Raw genomic sequence first — 26,431 nt, forward strand, 5'->3', positions numbered from 1 at the left:
TATCGACCGCACACGTAATATCACATCGCCGAACACACGCGCATACGAACAGCATGACTACTTCCAAGGTCAATCGCCTATATCGCCGCCCGCAGAACCCGATACAGAGCGCATAGCATGGGACCAGCCTTCGCGGAGTACAGGCTTCGGCCGTTCCCGCGAGGATGTAGACATGTTCACAACGTCTTTAGGCTGGCGACTGGACTATGAAGCGTGCTTGGCATATCTTCTACTACCACCAGCGGGCGGTGTGTTGCTTTTGGTCCTAGAGCACCAAAGCGACTATGTACGGTTCCACGCATGGCAAAGCAGCTTGCTGTTCGCCTTCGTCTTTGTGGTGCACATCATATTCAGTTGGTCGAGCTTTATTTCCTGGGTACTCTTCATCGGAGATTTGGCGGGGATAGGGTGGTTGACTTGGAGGGCATATTTGGATGGTGGGTCCAAGGTGTGAATGCTAGAATGGAACCAGGCGCTAACATGTGGACAGCCGCAACACTCGATCGATACGAAGTACCCTTCTTTGGCCCGCTGGCCAGCTCGATACTCGATGACGAATAGGGTGGCATGCGGAGACGGAGGATAATGTCGATATGAGCAAGCATGGCGTTTACGGAGTTCCTGACAGCGACGATCTTCAGTCGGCTTGGAGTGACATAGACTTTGACAATGCGATATTGTGTTCCTGGCAGTCTGTCCATTGTCACTCTTGAAGTTTATTGTCAATGCTCATCCGAGGAGCCAAGAAGTCCCTGAAGGATCGAGGCACTCGCTAAGCTTGCTACGCCGCATTCATGAGTAGTGAGCAACGTCAGCTACGGTGCCGCATGGACCGCACATCATTCCACTGTCATGAAATTTTTGCGTTACAGATATCGCGCTGCGGGGAGTATTCCATGATTCACTGCTTTCTCATCATTACGGCATAGACGCCAGCGAGTCTCCACCCGTCACAACTACACCACAAGGACCTCGAACGATGAATACAAGAACTTTTACCGCTACGAAAGCGACCGCTGGCTTCGGAACGAGAAGAATCGTTTGCGTAAACGCTACCATAAATTCGACATTCCCGCACTACACAGGGCGGCCGCCAAGAGCGTCGGCGCAGTGTTTGATTGATGTAGCACGGTATGTTGCGAACTCTCAAAGCTTCTCTTGCTTCGCCGGTCTAGTAGCTAACGTGCGGTTGTAACAGTCACTGGAATGATATCAACAGCTCGATGCCCTGTCCTATATCCTTTACGCAAGAGCAGATTGAAGCGCATCTCCGTGACAGCGAAGGCTGGGAGGGCTCGAAGCGAGGTCTTATTGTTTCGAATGCGAGGACGACGAATGAGTCATATAAATTGCTCATGAAGTATTTGGAGACATACATCACGCATGAGTTTAGTCGGAAGACACGAAGACGTTTTGATGATTTTTTGAACTACATGGAAATTCCAGCTCTTGAGAGACGTTTTGATACGACATATCTATAGATAAATGATAGTAAGTACACATTCACATCCTCCTAGCAGGATAGAGTCAATGCTGGCTCACTAGCTGGCCACGCCGAAGTTGTACCTTCGCATGTTACCCGGTCACAACATGGTACCAGGGATCGATTCAATCGAACGATCTCATATAGGAATTGCAGAGAAAAGGAAGCGGTGCAAGATTGCCAGTCTCTTGAAAGAACCATTCGACATCCTTCAATCAGATCAATGTTCCATTTACCATCAAAGTATCCGTCGACGTAGCTGACGGAAAAGTCTTCTCCCGTGCGATCAGGGGATATTCGAATTTGTCCATGGTACGAGCGGCACAAAGCGCGAACCTTGAGTGTCAGAATTGGGCCATAGGGACCGGGCTGATGTAGAACAGGCGGTGTTTCCAAATCGCGTTCGAAATGCGTAGCTTCTGTTGTCACTGGAAGTGTTATATGCGCAAAGTCCAGTCGTGAGCCCAGGACGTATTGCGAAGTCGTGAGTTGGGTTTGAACACCCAAGACAAACGCAACTATGCCTATTGAACATAGACAAAACGAGCGTGTGCAGCAATTCAGCACGTTTTCGGCAACTTGTAGGTCCGTGATCTCATAATCCACGAACACGTCTGAGCCATCGCCACACAGGGATAGTAGTGAGAAGACGCGATCTCTTCTCAAGCCTGACTCTTTCGACTTGAACCTGAACAATAGGTATATGAGGCTCCTGCCTCTGAGCTCTCGTGTGGTTCGAGGATCCAGTGCAGCAACGCGTAATTGGCAAAATGCCTCGTGGTCGAAAGAGATCGAATTTGCTGCTAAGCTTGCTTTTCCAGCCATGAACGTGATGCGGCGGGCAAGGGCGACCTCTTGAGTGATCCAGGCTCGATCCCAATAATCAGCGTAACAGAAATAGCGAAATCCATCTGCATCATTCTGCGCCCTCTGTACATCGTGACAGTCACTCTCTTGACCTGAAGAGCTACCAACAACGTATGCATTCCCTCTTGTGGTTTCCGCCTCTTCTATGCTTTGTTGCAGCTTTCCTACGGCTTTCCCTTCCACTTTCCCTGTGCTTGAGTTCTGCAAGAAGGTTACAATCTGCTGCTTCGTGCCAAGCCAAGCTACAACCTGTACTGCTCTGGCGAATATGTCACCCATCTGCTTGACCTGATGATTTCTCTCCATAGCATTACCCTGGTCTATACAAATGGCGTCAATCCAGAACCATCGACTTCTCCACTTCCGCTGCTGTCTCGCTACTCTCATGAAATTGTACAGGTTTTGTCGGATGCGAAGCCACTGGCCGTTCACGAGAATCCATTGGTAAAGATCATCAGCGCCCCACACGTACGACAGGCAGAGGTAGGTACTCGAGGTCGAGGCATGTCGCAGTTCGCACTGGAGTGATCCATTTGACGACTTTGTGGGTTGGATACGAACGAGTCGAATGGAAGGCGCGCCATAGTCGAGAGGTGCGTGGGTGAATTCCAAGAATTCCGATGACGTTACAGCGGGGATTAGATGAGTATGATTGGCCGAATGCATTAGGGCCCCTGTATCCATCGCCATATGAAGTGATTGAGATAAATGTAGTAGAAGTGCTAGTACTGATCATAGACTGGGATTTGTGTAGTTTGAATGACAAAAGTGTGAGTTGAAAGAGGTGAGTCCATTTGATCAGGCTGCCAAAAGGTGGCTGCTTGTTGTAGGCATGCCACTCAGCGGGGCAGTGCAGGCTGCTGGAGACCGGTGACCACAACAACAACCCGCCTACACGCTTGGTGGTCAAGGTCAAATCGTTAGGCGGCCAATGTTGTGGCGTAGAACTGTACCTCGGTCGATCCTGGGACCTTCGATGATGGCCTAGGCCTTGCCAACAGCACGCGCGAGCAGTCCCAGCAATGTTCGTAAGTGCAAAGAGCCGTAGTATCTAATTCTAATAGAACGGCGAGCTTTTTCGTGTGGAATCGTACGTAAAGTTCCATTTCTCTGCACATCTTTCAACTTCTCAAAGTAGCCGCTCCCGTTTGGGGCGTTAATAGATGGGCGTTGTCGCTACACGAGTATATCACTCAGTCTATAAATTGACGCTGCCCCGTTCGTTTCCTACAATTCAAGTCTAACAATCTCGACGACACTTGATGGGGATAGCGTCGCCTTTAAACTCTTGCATCATTCAGTGCAGGCCGGCCTTCAATCGTGTCCAGCACCGGCCCAACGAACTGCCTTTTCCCTTTGACAAACCACCACACAGCACTCAATACCAGAACGCCTCCCAGTACGACGGGCGCATAGTTCATGTTCTGAGCCGTGACAGGTTGATATGGCGGAAAAAGAAGGAAGATAGACACATAGACAGTGTAAAGAATGGAGACAAGGTTGACACCCACACCCAGCTTCCCGAGCCTAAAGGGACCGTATGGTAGTGTCGTTGGACGAGCGATCCGCCGGTAAAATATGAGCAATATTGGCATCAAGTATGAGATGTACAGACCGACTGTGCCGAGTGATACGATAGCGTTGAAAGCAGTAGTGGAACCGATGTTCAGGAGGCCGATCAAAATGAGAAAGACGCTGGTGACCGCTATCGCTGGTAGAGGCACATGATGTTTGCTGTCAACACGGGATAGCGTTTTCGAGCAAGGTAGTCCAGCGTCCTGGGCGAAAGACCAGAGCATTCGAGATGCTGTCAGAAGAAGAGGTACTGTTGCCAATGCCGCTATGACGATGAGGGCGCAGGTCATGGCTGATGCTGCTGCCTTGTTGCGACTGATCTTATAGAAGATCTCGATGATGGGGTATCCGGTTGTCGTTTCCATCGCTTCGGTGATGTCGCCCATATAAAACAGGATGACGAGCAGGAACCCGAATCCTAGTGCCCCGTTGATGATGATTGATGCCAGCATGGCTCGCGGAACGTTGCGTTCGGGATCTTTGATCTCTTCGGTGAGATGGGTCGCGCTATCGTATCCTGGTCGTATCGTCAGTTTTGTACAATCGTTGAAAATGGGCGTGACGAACCCGCAAGCACATATGTGCTACTCAGCAAACCAATGCTGAAAGCTACGCCGTCACTACTCCATCCCGAATCGTTGATAAAAGTGGTGAAGACGAATTCCGCAGAATTTTTGCTGGGTGATATAACACAGATGACAATGATCAGCACGGCCCAGAATCCGACGTGCAGCGCGAATGTCGCATGCAAAATCAGAGGCATGATTCTGATAGCGAAGACATTGACAAGTGCTGCAAGCCCAAGGAAGGCACAATATATCAACGTTCCGTGCCACCTCTCATACGAGTAGCTCGGGTAGTTGAGTACGACGAGACCTTGAATCATCGTTGCGCCGAGGAAAGGGGCAGCCGCAGTGAAGGTCTGCCAGGCGAATATGCAGATCCATCCCGAGGCATATCCCCATGCTGCTCTGAATTTCTTGGGAGCAAGTTGGACGACGAAGTAGTACTGGCCTCCAGCCGATGGGTACCTAACAAAAAACGGTGGTCAGATGAGTTTACAATCCACAGAGGAGCTCTCGACTCACATGGAGGCCAATTCTGAAAGAGACAACGCTGTTGCCAATGTCCCTATGATCGCGACTGTCGTATCTGTATCAGAGACCGATTCAAGCCAGCAGATTGGAAGACGAACGTAGGTATCCATATACCAGAGACACTGGGCCTCCAGATATGAGGCCGGTAGCCATTGTAGACCCAAGCGCTTCCCATGTTGCGATCAAAGAAGTCGCCGTAGAGATAAGGGAGAAGACATTGAAGTTTTGCTACTGCTTGTTAAGTAAAGCAGTGTCGACGGTCTCGCAATAACTTACTTCGAGCTTCTGGTGAGAAACTTGCGTCTGGTCATGCTTCCCAGACATGGTCCGTTGTAAATCCAAAGCCATGGATTCATTTTCTTTGCCATCAACATCTTTTCGAGAACTCATGTTGATTTTCTCATTCGCTCGTCCTGTACAGCGCAGCAAACGGTTCGTCTGATAGGATGAAGAGGAAGCGCTCACGTCGCGTGTTCAATAGAATCATAATCTTTGATGCGCGGAACCAATCCGAACAACCTGGACTGGTGAATCGACTGTAACCAAATGAGGAAGCAGTGGCAGGCCTGTCAAGATATGCTTATCTTTGCGCCGTGTATTTCTATTAGCGGAGGTGCCGCATGATGAATGTGTGTCATTGATCCCAGAGCCTTTCTTCCACGTTCCGCATGTTATGTCCTATCTCGTCCAATCATGGAGGTGGGTTATGCGAAGTCGAGGAGCCGGTTCTGCGGGGAACGGCAAAGGAAGAGGATTCTGCAGCCATCCCGACGCCTGTCGTAGATGTAGGCGGAACTATGCCGTGATGGTGTACCTGACTCCAAAATCAGACATGTGTATCTGGTACCTTACATGTCACGGTGGCCATGGCGCATGCCCGGGTGGTGCGAGACGAGTAGTCGATGAGCCGATGTACTATGCGCAGATCCCCTGAAGCTTGCCACGCTCGATTTAGACGCGTCAAGACGAGTCGTCAAGTCGAACGCCGTTGAGTTCATAATCTACGTGTTGGAAGCGGCGCCTCAGTTCGGTGTTACGTCGGGGAGGTTGGCGAGACGTGCTTGACGCGTCTTATCGGTATTGCGGGCAATGCGGACGCAATTCCGCGATAACGCTAGCGTTGTGGTGGCCCACCAGCACCTGCAGCTACGCGTCAAACGATAACCACATAGGCTCTCTCGGTGATGTTCCGTGACTTTCATAGTAAAGACAATCCTCAGATATTGCGTTCTTAGCAGTATTGGCTTATCTTTTGCTTTGACGAGAGTGTTGGTATTAAAGAGCCGTCACAACGCTGCTGAATAACACTACATAAATCGCGATGCAGATGTGACCTACTAAAGCTCACACGTGGTATAATTGACAGACTGGAATACCATCATTCCCCCTTCTCAGAATGCCATTTCATCTCACAAGCAAGCGGGCATAGCCATGAAACTACCACCACGCCACCCCCCTCCCAGCAAAAATCCCATCGCCCAACATCTGCTCAACAAGCCAATCATCAATAATGACCGCCGCAACCTTCCTAAGCTCTTTCATATGTCTCTTGCACAGATATCCACCGCGATTTTGCGCATCTGGCCTCCATCTGATAGTATTACGGCAGTCGCGGACGGCGCATGGTTTCTGGAGGTAGCAGCAGGAAGTGAAAGAGGAGGAGATGGAGGAGAGAGAGGGTCGTGGGATCTTGGGCATGTTTTCTGGTGTACGAGAAGACTACAGTAGGGGCGTTTTTGGATAATTGAGATTGGATGATGGAGGTTGGAGTGATTCAAGTATGCTTAAAAGTTCAGATGGATGGACAATAGTTCAGCGGAAAGACCACTATACCTCCGCTAACAATGCGTTGGCTCATGATGCGATGTTATCTTTGACAAACCCTCATCTGGGTCCAATCCAAGGACGTCCCGTATCCACGTATCCCCCAGCGGCAAACACGCGCCTCCTGAACCATCTCGCCTTCGTTGCATTCCATTCAGCAATAGGAGTCGCATCTTTCCAATGAGCCCCCCACGCATCGATATCTAGATCCTCGTTTGACCAGCCTTCACGTCCAATGCGGTCTTCGTTGCCGATGATTCCTGACCTCTGTCGTCCACTCCTGTTAACGTAATCTTCTGAAACTCGCACATTCTCGCGCCTCTACTGCGAGATGCCCAACTCCTTGTAGAAAGCTTCGGTTTGGGGCTTGCGACCAAGGAACTCCTCAAGAATATCCATCTCCTCCTTGGAACCACCACGCTCGAGAACCGTATGCCGGTAGCGACGGCCTTCGGTGGGGTTCATGGGATCCTTCTTGAAGACAGTGTAGAACATGTCTGTGGAGTAGACCTGAGATGAGAGGTAGCCGTAGTAGCTGTGATGGTCAGCAAGTGAAGTTTGGTAAAGTGATCGAACGTGACTTACCCAGCGTCATAACCACCGATCAAGTGGCCAAACGTAGCCTGTCCGTTACCCCAGTGCCAGTCACCCTTCTTGTCACCCTCCAACGACTCAGGTCCCTTCAGCTGACTGATCTCGTGCCTCAAAGAGTTGTACTTCTCAGTAATATCCATCTTCTCAAGCTCCTCATGGCTGGCTGGCTCGTGAACAGCCATGTCAAAAGTGCCGAAATGCAACTGTCTCAAGTTGAATAGGGCGTCGTTGACATGCTTGGTTGAGATCAACTTTGCAACGAGTGACTGGGGGATCTGCTCCGCTGGCTTCTTGTCGGCGCCTGAAGACTCTAGATATGCCTTCTCGTAGTCGGCAGAGATGTGAGAGTAGTGGTGTGATAGAGAGCGTAGTTGCGACGGTGTCCAGCACCAGTTCTCCAGCATCTGAGATGGTGCCTCAACAAAGTCACGAACAGTGTTGGTGCCGTGGAAGCGAGAGTAGGTTGTCCGCGATACCAAGTCATGAATACCGTGTCCAAGCTCGTGGAAGAGGGTAACGACTTCATCGTGCTTCAGTAGCGAGGGCTTCTTCTTTGTTGGCTTCGAGAAGTTGCAGACTAGTGCCGTTGCGGGGTATCGTCGCTTGCCGTTCTCGTCTATGTAACCAGGCTGGAGGTTGAAGTTGGCGGCATGTCTACCAACAAGTCAGTATTCATCTCATGTGCAGGTTGTACAGCGGCTTTACTTACCCGTACTTGCCGTCCCGAGGGAACAGATCGAGGTAGAGGTAGCCGACAAAGCCCTCGCCCTCGCCCTTGTCATCCCAAACGCTAAAGATCTGCACCTCCTCATGCCAGACAATATCGGAACCCTTACCGCCATCAGCAAGGGCAGCCCTGTCTTCCTCGCCAACGATCTCAACGAAGACCAGACCAAAAAGCTCTTCAAAGATCTTCAACATGCCTTGGATAGTCGTCTGCAGAGGGAAGTATTCGGCAATGACTTGGTGGTCCAACTGATAGTCCTTCTCTAGCAACAGACGATCGTAGTACCGATTGTCCCAGAGGTAGTAGTCTTTGGTCAGCGGGCCGGTAAGTCCATTTTCCTTCACATCTTGCTCTTTCAATGCCATCAGCTTCTCAATCTCTTTCTTGCCGCCTGGTGCAAGCCGAGTGCGAAGGTCACCGAGGAAGTCGTCGACGGTCTTGGTAGTCTTTGCCATCTTATCTTCTATCCGGAATTGCGCGTGGTTGTCGTAGCCGAGAAGGCGGGCGGCTTCGTCACGAAGGAGGATGGCCTCCCTGAACAGAGGTACATTATCGTTACACTTGTTCTCGTTCTCGACAAAGACCTTCATGCGCGTCTCCGGGTTCGTCGCGTACTTGAGCGTCGGGAAGAGGTCGGGGTACTTGAAGGTCAGGAACAGCTTGCCGTCGAATTCACCCTCTCCCTTCTTGAGTCCTGAGAGGACATCTTCTGGCACACCGTGTAGCTCCTCGGGTGTAAACCACAATCCTCCGCTTTCCTCGTTAAGGTTCTTCTGGAAAGCAATGCTGATCTGACTCAGACGCTGCTTGATCTCCTTGAAACGATCCCTCTTGGGGCCCGCGGGAAGATTCAGACCATTTCTAATGAACGACTTGTGGTCCTTCTCGAGCAGCCGTCGGGACTCCGGGTCTAGGTCCTCGCCCTTCTTCAGTACCGCATCGATGAGGTTGAAGACGTCCTCGCGCATAGACGACTCAATACCAAAGTCGTCGAGCATCTGCTCCACCTCGCTGGACGCATCGCGGAGCTCCTTGCTTGTCGACACGGCGTTGTAGAAGCCGAGGATATGCGATTCGATGGCCATCTTGTTGTCATCGCGGGCGATGGGAAGGAGTACGTTTGCGAAGTTGGCGCTCTCGGGCTTCACGTCGCGGACAATGGCATCTTGGACACCTCGTGACCTGTCGATCTGGGGCAAGCGTCAGCATTTGGTTGAAGTACCCCTCCGGCGGGGTTGGCAAGAGCAATTGCAAGCGGAAGCTTTGGAATCACGGAGCTGCACATACCAGTCGCTTTGCATCATTCACCAAGCTCTCCTTGGTAGCCGTGAACTTGGGCGGCAACTGCGGCGGTGTCTTGTATTGCGAGGGAGCCATGGTGGAGTTGGTGAGTGGCCTAAACGGTTGTGTGTAGAGGGGATGCCGTAGAGGCGAGGGTTTGACGTATTGCAGTATAGATGGTACGCGGCCGCCGAGTCGGATTGAAGCCAGGATGGCGGATGTTGCGATGAAGAGAGCGACAGCGGCGAGGAATAGCTTGGTAAGGCGTGAGGAAGCCACGGTGCAGGTGGGTAAACAAGGGCCTGCTACTTAAGCCGAGATGTGGGGGAGATCCACAGGTGCGATTGGTGTGCTGCGATGAACAACGGACTTGCAGCTGCGAGCACGACGGTGAAAGCGGTCGAGTATAACGCGGGCGTCTACGTGACCTCTCCATCGCTCTCTGGACAGCCGCATGAGATCGCCGCTGACGCCCAGGTGGATAGCGCCGCCCGGTGTTAGCCTCAAATGGCAAGGCGGCATCGTTAAACCCATGTCATCCTGCACCCCTCATGCAACACCCGATGTTAGACATGGCCGCAGTCGGCCGTGACGAATGTCTTCCTGCAGCTGCCAATGTGCATACAGAACGCGACATTTGTGTTCATGAGACCAGCGCAGTCTGTGCAGGTCACAAGTGACACAGCTATTACGAGTTGCTTACATTCTTGAGGGAAAGAAATATGAACTTCATTAAAGGCAGATTATCATTATCGTTACAAATACAAGAAGGCACCCCTGAGCTCCTCAGACCGTCATGTGCGGATGCTGTTGTGGCTCTAGCAACGTCTCGCCCCTGCTAGCTGAGCTCAGGCTTTCCGGTATGGTGATGAAGGGCCCCCAAGCAGAACCTCTAGTACGCATTGTCTCTTCGTGTATTGTGATGAAGCAATTGTCCTGCTCACTGGCTCTCTTGACGTCCTGGAGCGGCCATTCACCCATATCGAGCGCTTTGTGCTGGCTAAAGGCATCGATCTGGACAGGCCGCGATGGCACTCTGTTGACCTTTACTGGCGTTGCGCTTCGTTCTTCCTTTTGAGTACTGCGAAACAAGAGACGCAGGAATGGTATAGATGCAGAGATTATGCCGCTGTTGGTCTCAACCTGACCCCACAGGAGTAGGTCGTTTCCAAAGCGCGCAGAGTTGGAGGGCGACTCAGCCCATAGCATCATGACCCACATGCGTACGGACGATGCGGTTATAGCCATGATGCCAACTGAGAAGATGCCGATGAGTGCTAGACGTTTGGTCATAGCTATGCGAAGACTGAGAAGTGTTGGAAGGGGAAGCATGAGGATGATGATGTCGGTTATCAGGTTGGATGCCGAGGAGAATACCCATAGCTTGATGGGGTCGAAGCATTTGACTGGCTTTCGGTGGGCGTTCGGGTTGCGATCGAACTGAGCGAAGTAGTTGGTTGTCGACCAAGCGTCTGATGGGTTCTCGCATTGGAAGGTAGATGCCATGCTTGCAGCAAACGTGTACATGCAGACGAAAGCGATCGTAGCATAAACGAGCTTGCGGAACGTGCGGTTTGCGGCGATGGCGCGGTAGAAGAAGAGGATACTGAGCTTGACGAAGCCCAGCCCGATGGTGTAGGTCAAGCGGTAGACCCACCATGATATGAGATTGCCACGGACTTGCGGCTCGATCAGGGGCCGCTTCTCCTGGATGGATGTTAGACATTGTTGTTGGCTGAACTTTGGTCTCTCTCACTGGATTGAATAGATAGCTTGGACGAGTATGGGCGCTGGTCTCATCTTGATAGAAGTTCACCACGAAGTTGCCCCATGTAACTACCTGAATCTCATTAGCTTTATCGTCGAGGAGACGAGGCTCAGACTTACAAGAGCCACAAACATGAGGTGATCGCTAGCACTGACAGTTCCCATCAAAAACCATCTGCAATAGTATCTGTTCGAGGACGTCAGCCTGTTGCCGTATCACATCAACGCCAATTAGTCCTACCGCAACGCTACGATGACGGTCGACATCGTCGTGAGTATCGCCCCAACAATCACCACCACATATCCCGGCCGGAAGTACATGTTGAATGGCTGCGCGTGAAGCACAACAAGGAAAGTATCTAGGCTCGATTGAACGATTCGACGTGTGCAACAATGCGCCCGGACAGCAAGAGAAGAAAACGGATGTATGAACAAACATGAACATGAACAAAGTGAGTCGGGCCTGAGCGTTCGGTTATGAGGACGGATACAAAATGCAAACCTGAGGATTCCCCAGATTCTGCACAAGCGGGAGGGAGTGTCCCATAGGCCGTGTGGCGCTCCTTACGCGTGTGAACAAGCATTACTATCCCAGCTGTGGCGATCATGCGAGAGAAGCGACCGGATGGCTCGACGCGAAGTGAACCATAGTACATGTCTGGAGAATGCGATTGGTCTATGGCATCGAGAAAGTTCGCAGCTAGCGAATGATGCAAGGCTTAGAAACCGTTGTATAACATCGGGCAGCCATATGATCGGCCCGTAGCCTTGAAGAATCCACAGGAATCCACAGGAATCCACAATGGCATGCTATGAAGGAACAAAATGGGGCTGCGTCGTGATCTTGGCGCATGTGGTACGATCAGGATAGAGACGCTATCTCTATGCTGGGCTACGGAAGTCATGCGCGCTAAGTCCAAAACAGGTACTAACCGTGAAAGGAGAAGAGACAGCGGCCATGTGGCTAGATTCGGGTAGCTAAAGGCTTGCATGATGTGATGGGCTCGGCAGCAGAGCTTCCATCAGACCCACTTTTAGCCGGGTGGGCGTTGTGACGTGAGTGTCAGAGACCCTGAGGCTGAAACGCTTGTTGCACGCGTTACTCAACAACGAGGGCCTGAGGCGATAGACGAACGACGATGTCGCATTCGGATGCTGTTACGTAGTCTACGAATTGAAATGCTCGGGCATCGTGCTGGTTAGGAGAACTCGATGGGATCGTGCATATTGAGCCTAGACCGCCCTCAAAAGATTGCCGATCAAATACTGTAACGACACACCCTGGATTGTGGGTACTTGAAGGGAAGATAGGAAACATGAAGTTGCAATGAAGTCGGCAGTCTCCCGGTAAGCCGGGATGAGGATGGAAAACGACGTCGCAAGGCAAGATAGAATGGTGTACCTGATTGAGGCGGTACAGAAGGCCGGCCTCGAAACAAGGGATCGTAGGAAACGTCAAACCCCGGTAGAAGAGGTGTAGAGCCCACCGCTGCAACACAGTCAGTAGCACTTTCCTGTGATCACAGTCTGATGTTCGTTGGAGTTGCAGCGGGGGGTGCTCTCAAACATCTGCGGGGTGACGACTGCCGAGCGCTACACGAAGGTCGGCATCTGAAGGCCGCTTACACCGATGCGCAAGTTGAGTTTGGAGGTGGCTGGCGGCGCCAATGAGTCGTTGTTGAGGGAGAAAGCAGCCGTAAGACAAGCCAAGGATTCGGACACATCCTGAGTGAGAATGACTCACCGCTACGCGCTATGATTGGACCATCGGGTGGCTCTAAGTGGGGCTGTGAACATCATCCGGGGACCACACTTTGGACTAAGGCACCGCAGCTGCAAGCCTCAGGCTTGCGTTCAGCGGAAAGGGCGTACGGGGTTTTGGCGACGGAACGTCCGGTTAGGTCTCCAAAGCGAGTACGATAGGGCAGATGATGGTGTTGTTGATGTAGGACATCGTCGAGGGTGTTGCTCACTTCGACTCATTGTGAGGTTGATGGACGTCTTCAAGGGCTCAATTGGTGTAGATATAGGCTCTTGCTCATTATGAGCCAAAGTGATTGTCGCGGAAGATGAATGCAAACATTAGTATAAACTGAGGACAGTGCAACATAGAGTCATATGTAGAACAGATATTGAAATCATCATTTGACGAGATTGACAGTGAGTGTACACCACCAGAACCCTACAACCTCTGAGATTAAACCCTATTTTGCCGATCTGAATATCGCTCTGAACAGGCGTACCATGATCCGACCCATTGTCCGACATCGTCTGAAAGGAGGCCTCTCTAGATGATGAAACAGGAAAGATTAGGCCACCACATGCTGACAGACCGATGCAGGGTTACTTCTGAGAACGGATCAGGGCACGAAGCGTCTCGACTTCTCCCTCCAACCTGGCGTTGCGGACTTTAAGGTCGTCTCTCTCGGCTTTGACTTCCTTAAGTTCGGTCTCGAGGGTACTCATTTGATCGACGCGCTTTTGGCGGTAGCGACGAGCAGCAAGGGTGTTTGCCTTTCGCTTCTCAACTCGGCAGGAGGGTTCTGAGTCCTTGGGGCTGTTCTTTGTAGATGACAGTTTGGACGACGAGATTTGCTCAGGAGGTGATGAGCTCTGATCCTTGTGACTTGTCGAGGAAGAACCAGACTGAGAGTAATCTACGTAGATTAGTTACTGGAGAATTGAGAAGCGTGGCGTGGTCTTTACCTCTGGCCATCAGCGCAGATGTGTTCATAGTGTTGATATTGCCCATGCCAGGCGGCATGGTAAGCATGTTCATGTTGTCTTCCGCGATCGAAAGTGAAGTAGGCCCGCCAGGAAGCAGTTGCGTGCCATCGCCAAGATATTGTGAGTCAGAATGGGGGAAGAGGTCCCAGTCCGGAGTGGTATGGAAAGAAGGGTCCGGTGCAAGTAGGCCACCTGTCAAGGCGGCGGACGAGGAAGTGGAAGATAGAAGTGAAGGGGTATCGAACAGAGCACTGTTATTATCGGCGGTCGAGTAGGAGAGTGCAAACTCCCAATTAATTGACTGACTTCCAGGGTGGTTTGGCGACGAGACGGAGTTGCTGTGGCTGCCAGTACAGGCGGGCGAGTTCGCTTGGAACGAATCGCATGGAGAAGATTGAATACTGCATTTCGGGATGTTAAAGGGCGGGTCCTGGTACCCGCTGGTGAAATCGAAGAAATCGTCAAGTGAAATTGGAAACTATCTGAAGGCGCCCAGCACTGGGTGATGAGCGCGAAGTTTGGTGACGAGAGGAAGAGGAGCGCGGGGTGGCTTCTCTTTATACGGGAGGACGGTGCCTAGGTGGGTTTGATTAGGGCTGATGGCTGATGGCATGCGCTAGCGGCCTACCCCGGTCGCAGTTTCCTGCAACTTTGAATGTAACCCGGCTGCGCCCACCAGCATCGGCAAGCACAGCCCACACCGACGACATGGCTACGATACACTCCTCACGATTACTACGGCCCAATCTCGCACTCGTGCAGCAGGACACGGTGCTGTCTTTCCTGGTGCCGTCGGTCCAATGCGCGCGCTTCTCCACATCACCCGCCCGATGGAAAAGAGACAACAACAGGGACAGAGGCAATTCCGCTGTCAGAGCTACCGGTCTGCGTCCTAGACAAACATTGTCGGTCAAGGAGAAAGATTTCGCAAAGCAGCGGTTGCCCAAGCCCGTCAAGATCGAGCAGGAAGTGACTGGCACACCCGACCACGGCCTGTGGGATTTCTTCAAGGACCAGCAGCTCCTGCAGACACCAGTAGAAGAGCAGAAACATGGTAGGCTGCCATTGGTTCCGTGACGGGAAGCGGGTAACTGACAGAGGAACAGGAAGGTCGTGGACTGTTGGCGAGCTGCGCAGTCGAGACTGGGACACCCTGCACCAGCTGTGGTGGGTATGCGTGAAGGAGCGGAATCGTCTTGCGACCGAAAAGCTTGAGCGAAAGCGTCTGGACGCGGGCTACGGCGACTTCGAAAATGAGGAGCGAGACAAAACGGTGCAGGAGACGATGAAGGCGATTCTCGACACATTGGCCGAGCGACACCAGGCATACCAGGAAGCCTACGTGCTAGCGCAGAGCGATCCAGATATCGACTTGTCGAGGACAGACGGTCCACAGTACACTCAAACACCATATGTACGTACAACTTCTCAGGATGGCTATCCACATGCTGACCAATTTGTAGGAACCCGTAGAAGCAGACGAGACGCCGTACGAGACTCCGGCCGAGCAAACCATCGAAGAGCCCTCGAAAGACAAAGTACTTCCAGAACCCGAAGTGCAACCGAAGGAGAAGGTGAATCACGCATAATGAGAATCATGGGCGCAGGTGGCATATGCGCCTGGGTAGTTACCCGGCGAGGAATGTACCTGTTGAAACTTTTGCAACGGTACGGACATCGTATAAATGTGACTACGATCATAAACGCATCGCATATGGGATGGCGAACGGGGAGCACTGCTAGTGCAGTGAGGATGCCGTATAGATTAGGGTGGCCAGGGCGGCCTCTGTAGCATATCGCGTGTATCACAATCAGTCATGAAATCAATGAAGTGCACTAGTCAAGCGTATGCTAACCGCGACGAGTTATGAAAGTAATGCGAGCATAAACAGCCCTGGAGGTCGACCAGATTGGCGAGGCGCTTCCCAGAGAGAGCTACAACCCCACATCCATCACACCGCCTAGGGCTAACACCGCCTGTCCACGCGCCTTCTTAGCGGACACCCTCTACCGCAATCCTCAACTTTCTTATTCTGCACCCGACATCTGACAGCCATGGACGAGATTGCCCCCGAATACGACGTAGTGGTCCTGGGAACAGGTGGGTTGCCCTTACCCCACCTACGTAACGCTGCCGTCGCGGAAGCTAACTATCTCCAGGTCTCACGGAATGTGTACTTTCAGGGTAACACACGGACGCGTGCCAGCTTCCGAGTCCATACTGACATGCTTGCAGAGTCCTTAGTGTCAAGGGCAAGAAGGTGCTCCACATCGACCGCAACGACCACTACGGCGGGTATGTTATCTGAACAGGTACTCTGAGGGGCGAGAGCTAACAGGAAGCAGTGAGGCAGCATCGCTGAACATCGAAGCAGTAAGTCTACACCATGCCTGACAGTTCAACACATGCTAACCCGATGTCCAGCTCTTCAAGCGATACGGCCAGACCGAGGGCGAGCCATGGAAGAAGTACGGCCGCGTCAACGACTGGAACATCGACCTCGTCCCCAAGCTGCTCATGTCCAACGGTGAACTCACCAACATTCTCGTTTCCACCGACGTCACCAAATACCTCGAGTTCAAGCAGATCGCCGGCAGCTACGTACAACAGGGCAACGGCGCCAAGGCAACCGTCGCAAAGGTCCCCTCAGATGCCGGCGAGGCGCTGCGATCACCTCTCATGGGTCTCTTCGAGAAGCGTCGCGCGAGGAACTTCCTCGAGTGGGTTGGCGCTTACAACGCGGATGACCCAGCGTCACACAAGGGTACGGATGCTCAAGTGAGAAGGAATAGAAAATGGTGACTGACATCTGACGCAGGCATCGATATCCAGAACTGCACCATGAAGGACGTATACGACAAGTTCGGCCTTGAGGCTACCACTCGCGATTTCATCGGTCACTCCATGGCCTTGTACCCCACCGACGACTACATCACACAGAAGGGGCAAGCAAATGAAGCCGTCCAGCGCATCAGGCTCTACGTCAACTCCATGGCACGCTACGGAAAATCGCCTTACATCTACCCGCTCTACGGTTTGGGAGAGCTTCCTCAGGGTTTCGCTCGTCTCTCCGCTATCTACGGTGGTACCTACATGCTGAACACCGACGTCGACGAGTTCCTCTACGAAGGCGACAAGGTTGTGGGTATCAAGGCCACCATGAAGGAGAAGGACGACGCTGGCGAGGGCATGAAGTTTGAGACCAAGGCAGGAAAGATCCTCGCCGACCCCTCATACTTCCCCGGCAAGGCGCGTGTTACTGGACATTTGCTCAAGGCCATTTGCATTCTGAACCACCCCATCCCCAACACAGCCGATGCCGACTCACTGCAACTGATCATTCCTCAGTCTCAGGTCGGACGCAAGCACGGTACGTATACACCCGTGTGCCCACAGAACCCTTGCTGACAATTTCCACTAGACATCTACATCGCTGTCGTCTCGTCTGCACACAACGTCTGCCCCAAGGGCTACTACATCGCCATTGTCTCCACCATCGCTGAGGGCGACAGCAACCACCACCTTGAGCTCCAGCCCGGTCTTGACCGTCTCGGAAAGATCGAGGAGAAGTTCATGGGCCCAGCTATCCCACTCTACGAGCCAATTGAGAGCGGTGCCAAGGACAACATCTTCATGTCGAAGAGCTACGACGCCACCAGCCACTTTGAGACAACGACTGGTATGTTCCCGATGTCTGAAATGGTGCACGAAATACTGACATATGGCAGATGACATCAAGGACATTTACCAGCGGGCCGAGGGCCACGAGCTGGTTGTCGAGGGTCTGAGAGAGGGCGCGAACTTCAATGTTGAGGAATAGACGGGCTCCACGAGGGGACGGATGATACAAGCATCAACGGTCTTTTAGGTATATCGTTTGGTAATCGGTAAAGACTTGGCTTCTACAATGACTTTCATTCTCAACATGTGTGAATGCGTGATGCTGCGGAGCTCGAGCTCGGTATTTCCTATTTGGGCGCCGAGATTGGTCCCTTCTAATTCGACCACCACGCGCGTCTCAACGAACGCGTCAGTCCAGCCCAGATCAAGGTGGATAACAAGTCAAAGCTGCATCCATTTGTAGCGTATTGAGTCGTGATGTTGTGCCTGTGCCTATGCCGATGGTAGATCTTGGCAGGGATACCTCCATGGCTCCGCAACCATCTGAGTACTGCAACGCGTCCACAAAACGTGTCCTCGAAGCGCATTGCTGTTCCCACACTCCTTTACCATGGCGCAATTCGGTCGCTATAGGTTCCTGCTGGTAGCAGTAGTGTTCCATCTGGTGTACATCTATACAATATTCAGCATACATTTCACAAGTCCGATTGTCCATGGCATGCGCGAGCACCGCGTGGAGACACAGGAAGCTCCCGCAAAACGTTTAGTGCTTTTTGTTGGTGAGTCGCGTCAAATGGGCCTCCATTCAACACTGACAGTATTACAGGCGACGGACTCCGCGCAGACAAGGCATTCCAATCGTTTCCTAACCCTGACCCCAATCCTCCGACCCCTCTCGCAGACAACACCAGCGACCCGCGACCTCTCGCCCCGTACCTTCGCTCTCGCGTCCTAGAACATGGCACCTTTGGCGTCTCCCATACACGCGTCCCCACCGAATCGCGCCCCGGACATGTTGCGCTCATCGCAGGTTTATACGAGGATGTCTCCGCGGTCACGACCGGGTGGAAGCTGAACCCAGTCAACTTTGACAGCGTCTTCAATCGAAGCCGGCATACATGGAGCTGGGGCAGTCCCGACATTCTTCCCATGTTTGAGGCGGGCGCTGTACCTGGGAGAGTCGACGCATACTGCTATGGTGCTGAAGAAGAGGATTCCTCCAAAGACGCCTGGGTGTTGGACGAATGGGTATTCGAGCGCGTCAAGAAGCTCTTTGCGGACGCCAAAACGAACGCGACACTGGACGCAGAATTGAGGCAGGAGAAGAACGTCTTCTTCCTCCACTTGCTTGGAATCGACACTACAGGCCATGCGCACCGACCATACTCGTGGCAATACTTGCACAACATTCAGATCGTGGACCGTGGAGTTCAGGAGATCACGGAGCTGATTGAAGAGTTCTACAACGATGACAAGACGTCCTTTGTATTCACAGCGGACCACGGAATGAGCGACTGGGGAAGCCATGGAGACGGACATCCAGACAATACGCGCACACCTTTGATTGCATGGGGTGCTGGTGTTGCAGCCCCATTGAAGAACGTATCAGGCCTTGCTAAAGGCCACACCGAGTTTTCTTCTGACTGGAACTTGGACGAGGTCGAACGACACGACGTTGACCAAGCCGACGTCGCGGCATTGATGGCGTACCTGGTCGGTCTGGACTTCCCCACCAACTCTGTCGGAGTCTTGCCGCTCTCTTATCTTGACAAAGACCCTAAAGCCAAGGCTGAGGCTCTTCTTGCCAACGCTAAGGAAATACTGGAAATGTATCACGTCAAAGAGGATATCAAGAAGTCGACACAACTCCACTACAAGCCGTTTTCTGGCCTTGGTGACGAGGCACATTCTGTCGAACATCGCATTGCGGAAATACAAGCCTTCATCGACAAGGGCAACGATGGAGAAGCTATCCGTGAGACTTACGAGCTCATCGACCTTGGTCTCGAAGGATTGCGGTACTTGCAGACGTACGATTGGCTCTTCCTCCGGACGCTGGTGACTGCTGGCTATGTCGGATGGATCGTGTTCGCTATTACGACCGTCATTGACTTGCATGTGCTCACCGAACATGTGCCAGCACAAAGAACAGCGGCCAGTATGGTGGTGTTCTCTTCTGTGTTTGTTGCGCTCTGTGGAGTATTCTTCAAACAGGAATCACCGATCGTCTACTACGCATACGCCGTTTTCCCTGTCTTGTTTTGGGAGGAAGTCTTTGCGCAGAGGCTGTCGCTTGTCAAGGGCAGCAAGGTTCTGTTTGGTCATTTGAACTCAGGCGCCGATGTTGCAAAGCTTGTCTTTGCGACTTTGGGCTTTTTCGGTCTCCTTGAGGCTTTGGTACGTAGGCCATGCACAGAAAGACACGATGGTACTAACTCAGAGATAGGTCCAAAGCTACTTCGTCAGGGAAATCTACACCGTATGCTACCTGGTTGCAACATTGTGGCCAGCAGTCTATGGACAGGAGTTTGTGAAGAAGAACATGGCAACAGTCGCCACTTGGGTTCTGTCTTGCGTAGGCATGAGTGCTTTCACATTACTACCAGCCAACAAGGCAGAGGACACTCGCCTGATGTAAGTGCGCCGCTTGACAGTATCGACCTGAAACTAACGACATGCAGTCTTCTTGGAGGCGCATTAATGTTTGTCATCGGCGCGCTTTACCTGCTCTTTGAGAAGAGCATTCTCGAAGACGGCAAATCCGAAGCCGAACTCGCCAAGCATGAACTCAACAACAACTCTCGTATTATACTGGGCGTCCAGCTCGGTCTCGTAGTGCTGTCCATGATTGTCACGAAAAGCAGCAGCGGATACCTCCAAGCGCGCGTAGGCATACCATTCGGCGTTTTGACAGTGACACGAGCAACGCTGTTGGCCTCACTCGTCGTCCCTCAACTGCATGGTCTCTACCCGAACACACACTACGTCCACCGTCTCGTAGTCATCTTCCTGCAGTTCGCACCGACATTCATCATCCTCTCGATCTCGTACGAAGGGCTATTCTACTTCGCCTTCTGCATGTGTCTGTTCAGCTGGATGCGCCTCGAGCACCAGGTGTACCTGCATAACACGACCAACCCATCGACTGCAGCCATTACATCGGATCCGGCCAAGCCTACCATGAACGCTGCATCCGATCGCTTCGACTCGCTCCAAAAGGGGGAGTACAGAACATTGACCCTAGCCGACGCCCGCATAGCCCTCTTCTTTATCTTCTTCATCCAGTCGGCCTTTTTCAGCGCATCAAACATCGCTTCGGTGTCGTCCTTCTCGCTCGATGCCGTCTACCGCCTGGTCCCCATTTTCGATCCCTTCTCTCAAGGCGCACTTCTCATGCTCAAGCTCATGGTGCCATTTGCGGCTCTCTCGGCCAATTTCGGTCTGCTCAACCGCCGTCTAGGTGTTGCGCCGTCAGCATTGTTCATGGTGGTGATGGCGGTCAGTGATGTTATGACACTGAGCTTCTTCTACATGGTCAAGGACGAGGGGAGCTGGCTGGAGATTGGAACGACGATCAGTCACTTTGTTATTGCGAGCTTGTTGGGTGTGTTTGTTAGCGGACTCGAGATTTACAGCGAGTGGACTATTCGTGGAGTAGAGTTTGACGGTAGCAAGAAAACGCAGGGGAATGGGACCGTCAACGGAAAGGCTAGCGAGAAGGTAGAGTAGTTGGTGTATGGAGTAGTTTGTAGTGCGTTTAAAATTAGTTTTGTATGCGAGCGTATGTTCACCTCATACAAGGGCAAAGCTGAACAAGTGCGCTGAAGTCGACATTACTATACAAACATCAGTCTGAGAATTGTTAAGGCAATGTACTCTTGTCAGTTCTGCAGAGCTGGCTGTCCAGTTTTCCTTTGGATGGGGTCGTTGGGATAGGGGAAGCAATGGTCGAAAAGTATGGTTCACTACGGCAACGGTAGGATTGCTAGAGGCGCCGTACCAAACACGCAGGAAAGCACGTTGACTAGAGCTAGGAAGATGCATGCTTCCGAGATGAGCTGGGGTTGCTGGGCAACAATGCGCTGTGCAAGTGCCTGAAGCGGTCGTGATGCTCTGGAAGCGACGGCAGCCGCGTGGGGAAAGCGAGGTCGCTTGAAGGAGCATCACCGTGCTGTCTCGTTATCAGGCGAGATGGGCGGACGGCAGGCTCGAAGCGGTCTCGAGAGGAGTGATGTGGCTGGGGACGGGCGGCTGGGAAGGCTCGGCTCCACAAACTAGCGGGGCCTGCGGATGCTGCGCTGGGCGGCATGCGAGAATGGTCCTACCCAACGCACGACTATACAAAGCCTACGCTCGTCAACAACATCCGTTCGGCGCATTATTACCTCCGCTACCGTCTGCGGCGCATTGTTTACCTCCATCGCTCCGCAAAAGACATATAGTCTGTCTTGTGCAACGCGCCGTGTGTGTGTGTGTGCAACGCAGCGCATCATCGATAGTCGTGTTATCGTGTCTTGGAACCAGGGGCCCGCCCCAACCACCGCCGCCAACAGCAGCCCGTCGTTCAACCTCGCACTTTTCCTGCGAATCGAAAGCCTAATTCCCACACGCCCAACCATTCTTTATTCGTATCTTCAGGCGCAATCTCGCTTCCTCTAAACTGCCAGCTTATAACACCGCCGGCCTTCACCCTTCGCTGCAGACTCTTCTTTTCGCATAATGTTCTTCAAACGGTAAGTCGGACCTGCTACGCGCTGCATCTGGTGACGCGCACTAACTTTGCATAGTCGGTCCCGAGCCAATTCTTACGTCGACAACAGTGAGAACCCGCGCTCGCAGTCATTCGACGATTACACAGATAAGCGCCCCGAGTCGAGCCGTAAGGAGTCCCACCACAGCCAGCCCTTTTCCCCTACCGAGGAGCCGGACATGTATCCCCGCCAGCAGCAACCCCAAGAGCCGACGTACGCGCAGAGTGCTCCCCCAACCCACAACAACATGCCCATCCGCTCCCAGCAGGTGCCCCCGACCGGCAGCAGCGCCCCCATGGGGCTCGGCATGCCCGACCTCATTACCGCTGCCTTCAACCAGGCCGTCCAGCCCTACACGGAGAAGATTGAGCAGCTCGAGAGCCAGCTCGCCGACATGCAGAACTGGGTCGACCAGCTCGAGCAGCAGCGCGCCGAGGTGCACAACTGGATCGACAAGCGCGGACTGCGACCAGGTAAGCCGCCTGCACTGCTCGCTGCACCACTTTGTACTGACCTGCCCAGATGTTCCTGCCTCAATTGCTAAGATCATGGACACGACCACCGCCGACGCTGCGCCCACACTCAACGCCCAGCTCGACCGCAAGATCACCATCGTCAACTTCGACCTGCACCGCCTGCAGGACGACCTCAACGACTCCATCTCCTCGTCACACTTTGCCTCGGCCATGCTGAAGTTCCTGCCCGACATCCAGCGCCTGACCCTCCTCCCGTCCGGCCCGCGCTACGCCTTCGACCTCATCCTGAAGCTCGGCGGCAACCTCAACTCCCACGGCGGCATCGACAGTGCTGACGCCGGCGACATAGCAGCCCGCCGCGACTTCTACAACAGACTCGACGAGACCATGGTCGATGTCGTGCAGCGCCGCTTCGGCGAGGGCGAGGGCTGGGACGTCAAGCGCGAGATCAAGCGCATCGAGAAGACGGCCAGCTACCTCAAGACCTACGGCGTCGAGCCATACTTCCCCTCAACGCTTGAGATGATGAAGCGCGAGATGGAGTTCCAACCGCACCCCAACGGCGGTGTTCCCAATGGCGGAACAGGAACCCCACCGCGGTACCATTAGATCTCTTGAGGAGTGTGAGCTGGAGGTGTGCTGACAGTCTGTAGTCCGAGAAAGTTGACCGAACAAGAGAGGCTGGCGAAACTGGCAGAAATCCAGCAAGCCTATGAGCAGTTTCGAAGTGCGAGCGACAGCTTGAGCCAATTGCATTCGTTCGTCAAAAGGAAGCCCGGGCGCTCTTCGGGGCCTCCCCCGCCGCTCCCTCCACGGCCTCCGCCTCAGCCGCCTACGAGACCTGCCCCACCTCCACCCGGATCTATCTCGGATCTCTGTCTTGGTGGTGATGGCCCTGCTGTTCCCGGCCCGGCTGCTTGATGAAACTTGTACTTAATACTCTTGATTGAACGAATTTCCTTGATGTGTTGCATGATGCGGGGAAGGGAAGGGATTGGGGGCAAATTGGGGTGTGGTTCTTCTTCTGCATCATACCCGAGCATTTATGGTAAATGGCGGCGTTTTGGGAATTGGGTAGCCTCCTGCATGTAGCTCGCGGCGTACATTTAGTATAGTTGTCGCTTCTTTTGAAGTAGTAATTGAGAACATGACTGAAGATTTTGGGTCTGCAGCCTGCATCGATGCAAAGTGAGTGATCCAACGTCAACGTAGGCTCCAGGGTGTTCGATTTCTCGCTTGGATGCAGTGGGAGGTTTTCAGGTTTTCAAAATCTTGGTTGACTGGATTGCATGCGTCCAAAACACCGTTCGCTAGAAACATGGTGATACGCTCGCAGTTTACACCCTCTGGTCCGCATTATGGAAGGAACGAACCCGATGTGTACATGCACTCGCTCAGCTTCTTTGCGGAAATCAGGTGTAGCGGCTTGGCAACAGTGTGTCTGTGTATAAAAGATCTACCTCTGCGGCTTCCTCTCTTCTCCTTCATTATCTCAGTCTGGGTGTGGCACTCCAAAAACACCAGGGAAGCTGAGCATGTGTTCTGTCTGCTCCTCCTTTTCCAAAAGAATCATGACAGAGTTGTATGTGGGATTCTGCTCCTTCCTCTCTTTCTCTTCTCTGAAAAGATTGAAATCCACATGGCGTATGGCACATGAGTCCAGAAAGAGATTGCAGAACTGTTGATGTTGCGATCTTCGAGATTGGCGAAAATCAAATTGTCCGCATACCTCAAGATGTTTTTCGGGTGTTCCAAAACATGAACATGCTCTATTCATGTGGGCGGCGGTGGAATTCTGGGTCTTGGAATGGTCCAAAAGAGTTTGACTTACTTTGGATGACTTCCCTGGTAGCATGTACGCTCTACCATTCTTTCGGCGCGGCGCTGTTATGAGAGATGGGTATAAAGTCCACTCTTCTGCACCTTTGAACCTTACTTCCTAGACCACACTTTCTTTTTAAAACACCAAAAGTGCTGCAATCCGCAAAAATGATTGTGCTGTCTTTCTCCAAATCAAACGAATCGATGTTCATGCTATGGTGGCTCTCTTCCTCTTTCCTCTCTCTGATCCGAGAAAGACGGGAGTATACCAATGTACCCAGAACCGTCGACCACAATTCGTTGGTCTTCCTTCTTCTCAAACACATTTTCAGAAGAAGCATCAGAAATGACTACTGGCAGATGTCATGGAGATCGTTGGTGTTGCGCTGGCTGGACTTAGAGCGTGCTACACACAAAAAAGGCACAGTTGTGACGAACATGTTGGGAGAAAGAGCAGAGAAGTTGACGCACTGAACTTCCAGCGCCATCTCGGTATGCATACCGCGTTTGAGAGGCAGTGTAAAAGCTCTTCCGAACTTTGATCTTCTTGTCTCGTTACTTCCTCTACGATCTCTTCCGATTTACCAAATGTACGCCAAATTCGGGTTATGTTCTGCCTCTCGTTTTTTTTTCTAAAAAAGAAAATGTTCGTCAAATTCCCATCACCAAAATTACTGGCAAACCTTCGCATGTCTCTTTGTCGTCTTTGCTTTTCGTACTTCGAAATGCCGAGTGCAGCGCTGCATGCACCGTAGTATCGGACAGAATTGTTCAAAACATGGTGGAAAAAGTCTTATGTCTTCCAAAGACTCAACTTCGCATTATTTCAAAGTCTACTCGGCTGTTTAGGAAGAGTCTCTAAAATCAACGCATCTGACCTGGATGGCTGTTCGGAAGAAAAAGCGTGGTTGGAAGAGGATATGGAGTCTCAAAACAGCCTTGTTGGCACGTATTGAGATGTTTGTCGCGGACCATTATAAAGGCTCCACTGGTTTCTCTCTTCCTACCTTCTCTACACCTTAGTGCTCGAAGTGCTTTCCTCAAAACACGGTGCGCCGCACCTTATGGGTTCTCCTCTTCGAAAAGGACAAAATCGACTACCGTAGTCACCTCCCGCCTTTGTTTATCCTCTTTACAAAGAACCAAGCTTGGGCATAACGTATGATCCTTCCGCTCCTCTTTGTTCGAAATTTGATGTCCTGTTGCACTAAAAGAACCCAACAAACAGGATATGTTCGAGAAGGCAGCAAAACTGAACCTGAGCAACGCTATGGCTCGCCTGCGCCCTGCGGTCTTCAAATGCGAAACAAACTGTACAGCCTGGACATCTGCATACGCTTGAGTGCTGAGGGTCGCACCGATGTCACAACGCATGTTCGAGTGGGATCTGTCGCAGTGACCTTTGAACAGTTTTGCAGGGCGCAGGGAAAAGGATGCAATGTTTACTGTTCACTGTTGTCTTGTTATCTCATACGATCAACTCTTTCTTTCTAAACTACCAAAACAGCATGGGTAGAGTACCATGATCTGCTCCTCTCAAAACAGAAGATTCAGAAACCTATGGCTTAGCGCTTTGCTCTCGACATCTACAAACATACAAGCGCTATCTAGATGCTCTCGCCGTCGCGGACTCCGCTCTTTAAATAATTACGTTAAAAATTTCACATCACCTACCTGCTTCATCGCTGCTTCTGCCTTAAAATGAGTCAGGCGGTGTCACCACATCACTCAGACGCTCAGCTCTGATCTGTACTTCCAAAGATCTCGATGTCGAGTTCCATGGAAGAAGGAAGACAACCTCCGCGAAGACATCTAAAAA

At 52.2% G+C, this 26,431-nt stretch overlaps 8 protein-coding genes across 8 annotated transcripts; 4 read left to right on the forward strand and 4 right to left on the reverse strand.

The window, feature by feature from the left end:
• Window positions 1–3,630: 3,630 nt before the first annotated feature.
• On the reverse strand, window positions 3,631–4,688 carry J4E90_000341 (uncharacterized protein; the record flags this gene model as incomplete). Its single annotated transcript, XM_051429937.1, has 2 exons — window positions 3,631–4,442; window positions 4,493–4,688. The coding sequence occupies 2 exons, from the start codon at window positions 4,686–4,688 to the stop codon at window positions 3,631–3,633; spliced, it is 1,008 nt and encodes a 335-aa protein (XP_051295424.1).
• Window positions 4,689–7,167: 2,479 nt separating this feature from the next.
• Window positions 7,168–9,544, reverse strand: J4E90_000342 (uncharacterized protein; the record flags this gene model as incomplete). The annotated part of the gene is made up of 4 exons (XM_051429938.1): window positions 7,168–7,381; window positions 7,432–8,094; window positions 8,150–9,357; window positions 9,455–9,544. The coding sequence occupies 4 exons, from the start codon at window positions 9,542–9,544 to the stop codon at window positions 7,168–7,170; spliced, it is 2,175 nt and encodes a 724-aa protein (XP_051295425.1).
• Window positions 9,545–10,234: 690 nt separating this feature from the next.
• On the reverse strand, window positions 10,235–11,536 carry J4E90_000343 (uncharacterized protein; the record flags this gene model as incomplete). Its single annotated transcript, XM_051429939.1, has 4 exons — window positions 10,235–11,155; window positions 11,205–11,288; window positions 11,336–11,402; window positions 11,457–11,536. The coding sequence occupies 4 exons, from the start codon at window positions 11,534–11,536 to the stop codon at window positions 10,235–10,237; spliced, it is 1,152 nt and encodes a 383-aa protein (XP_051295426.1).
• Window positions 11,537–13,558: 2,022 nt separating this feature from the next.
• J4E90_000344 (uncharacterized protein) lies at window positions 13,559–13,979 on the reverse strand (the record flags this gene model as incomplete). Its single annotated transcript, XM_051429940.1, has 2 exons — window positions 13,559–13,872; window positions 13,922–13,979. 2 exons carry the CDS (start codon window positions 13,977–13,979, stop codon window positions 13,559–13,561), a joined length of 372 nt encoding a protein of 123 aa, XP_051295427.1.
• A 671-nt stretch (window positions 13,980–14,650) lies between these two features.
• Window positions 14,651–15,531, forward strand: MRPL4 (54S ribosomal protein L4 mitochondrial; the record flags this gene model as incomplete). The annotated part of the gene is made up of 3 exons (XM_051429941.1): window positions 14,651–14,996; window positions 15,049–15,356; window positions 15,406–15,531. 3 exons carry the CDS (start codon window positions 14,651–14,653, stop codon window positions 15,529–15,531), a joined length of 780 nt encoding a protein of 259 aa, XP_051295428.1.
• A 466-nt stretch (window positions 15,532–15,997) lies between these two features.
• GDI1 (Rab GDP dissociation inhibitor alpha) lies at window positions 15,998–17,763 on the forward strand (the record flags this gene model as incomplete). Its single annotated transcript, XM_051429942.1, has 8 exons — window positions 15,998–16,043; window positions 16,103–16,127; window positions 16,179–16,238; window positions 16,289–16,316; window positions 16,368–16,707; window positions 16,762–17,313; window positions 17,365–17,622; window positions 17,672–17,763. 8 exons carry the CDS (start codon window positions 15,998–16,000, stop codon window positions 17,761–17,763), a joined length of 1,401 nt encoding a protein of 466 aa, XP_051295429.1.
• A 411-nt stretch (window positions 17,764–18,174) lies between these two features.
• Window positions 18,175–21,293, forward strand: MCD4 (Glycosyl phosphatidyl inositol anchor synthesis; the record flags this gene model as incomplete). The annotated part of the gene is made up of 4 exons (XM_051429943.1): window positions 18,175–18,343; window positions 18,391–19,961; window positions 20,011–20,198; window positions 20,246–21,293. 4 exons carry the CDS (start codon window positions 18,175–18,177, stop codon window positions 21,291–21,293), a joined length of 2,976 nt encoding a protein of 991 aa, XP_051295430.1.
• Window positions 21,294–22,283: 990 nt separating this feature from the next.
• On the forward strand, window positions 22,284–23,400 carry J4E90_000348 (uncharacterized protein; the record flags this gene model as incomplete). Its single annotated transcript, XM_051429944.1, has 3 exons — window positions 22,284–22,297; window positions 22,352–22,788; window positions 22,838–23,400. 3 exons carry the CDS (start codon window positions 22,284–22,286, stop codon window positions 23,398–23,400), a joined length of 1,014 nt encoding a protein of 337 aa, XP_051295431.1.
• Between the last annotated feature and the right edge of the window lie 3,031 nt (window positions 23,401–26,431).

Source organism: Alternaria incomplexa (genome assembly GCF_024043165.1).
Source record: "Alternaria incomplexa strain BMP 0042 chromosome Unknown scaffold_1, whole genome shotgun sequence".
NCBI classification, from domain to species: Eukaryota; Fungi; Ascomycota; class Dothideomycetes; order Pleosporales; family Pleosporaceae; genus Alternaria; species Alternaria incomplexa.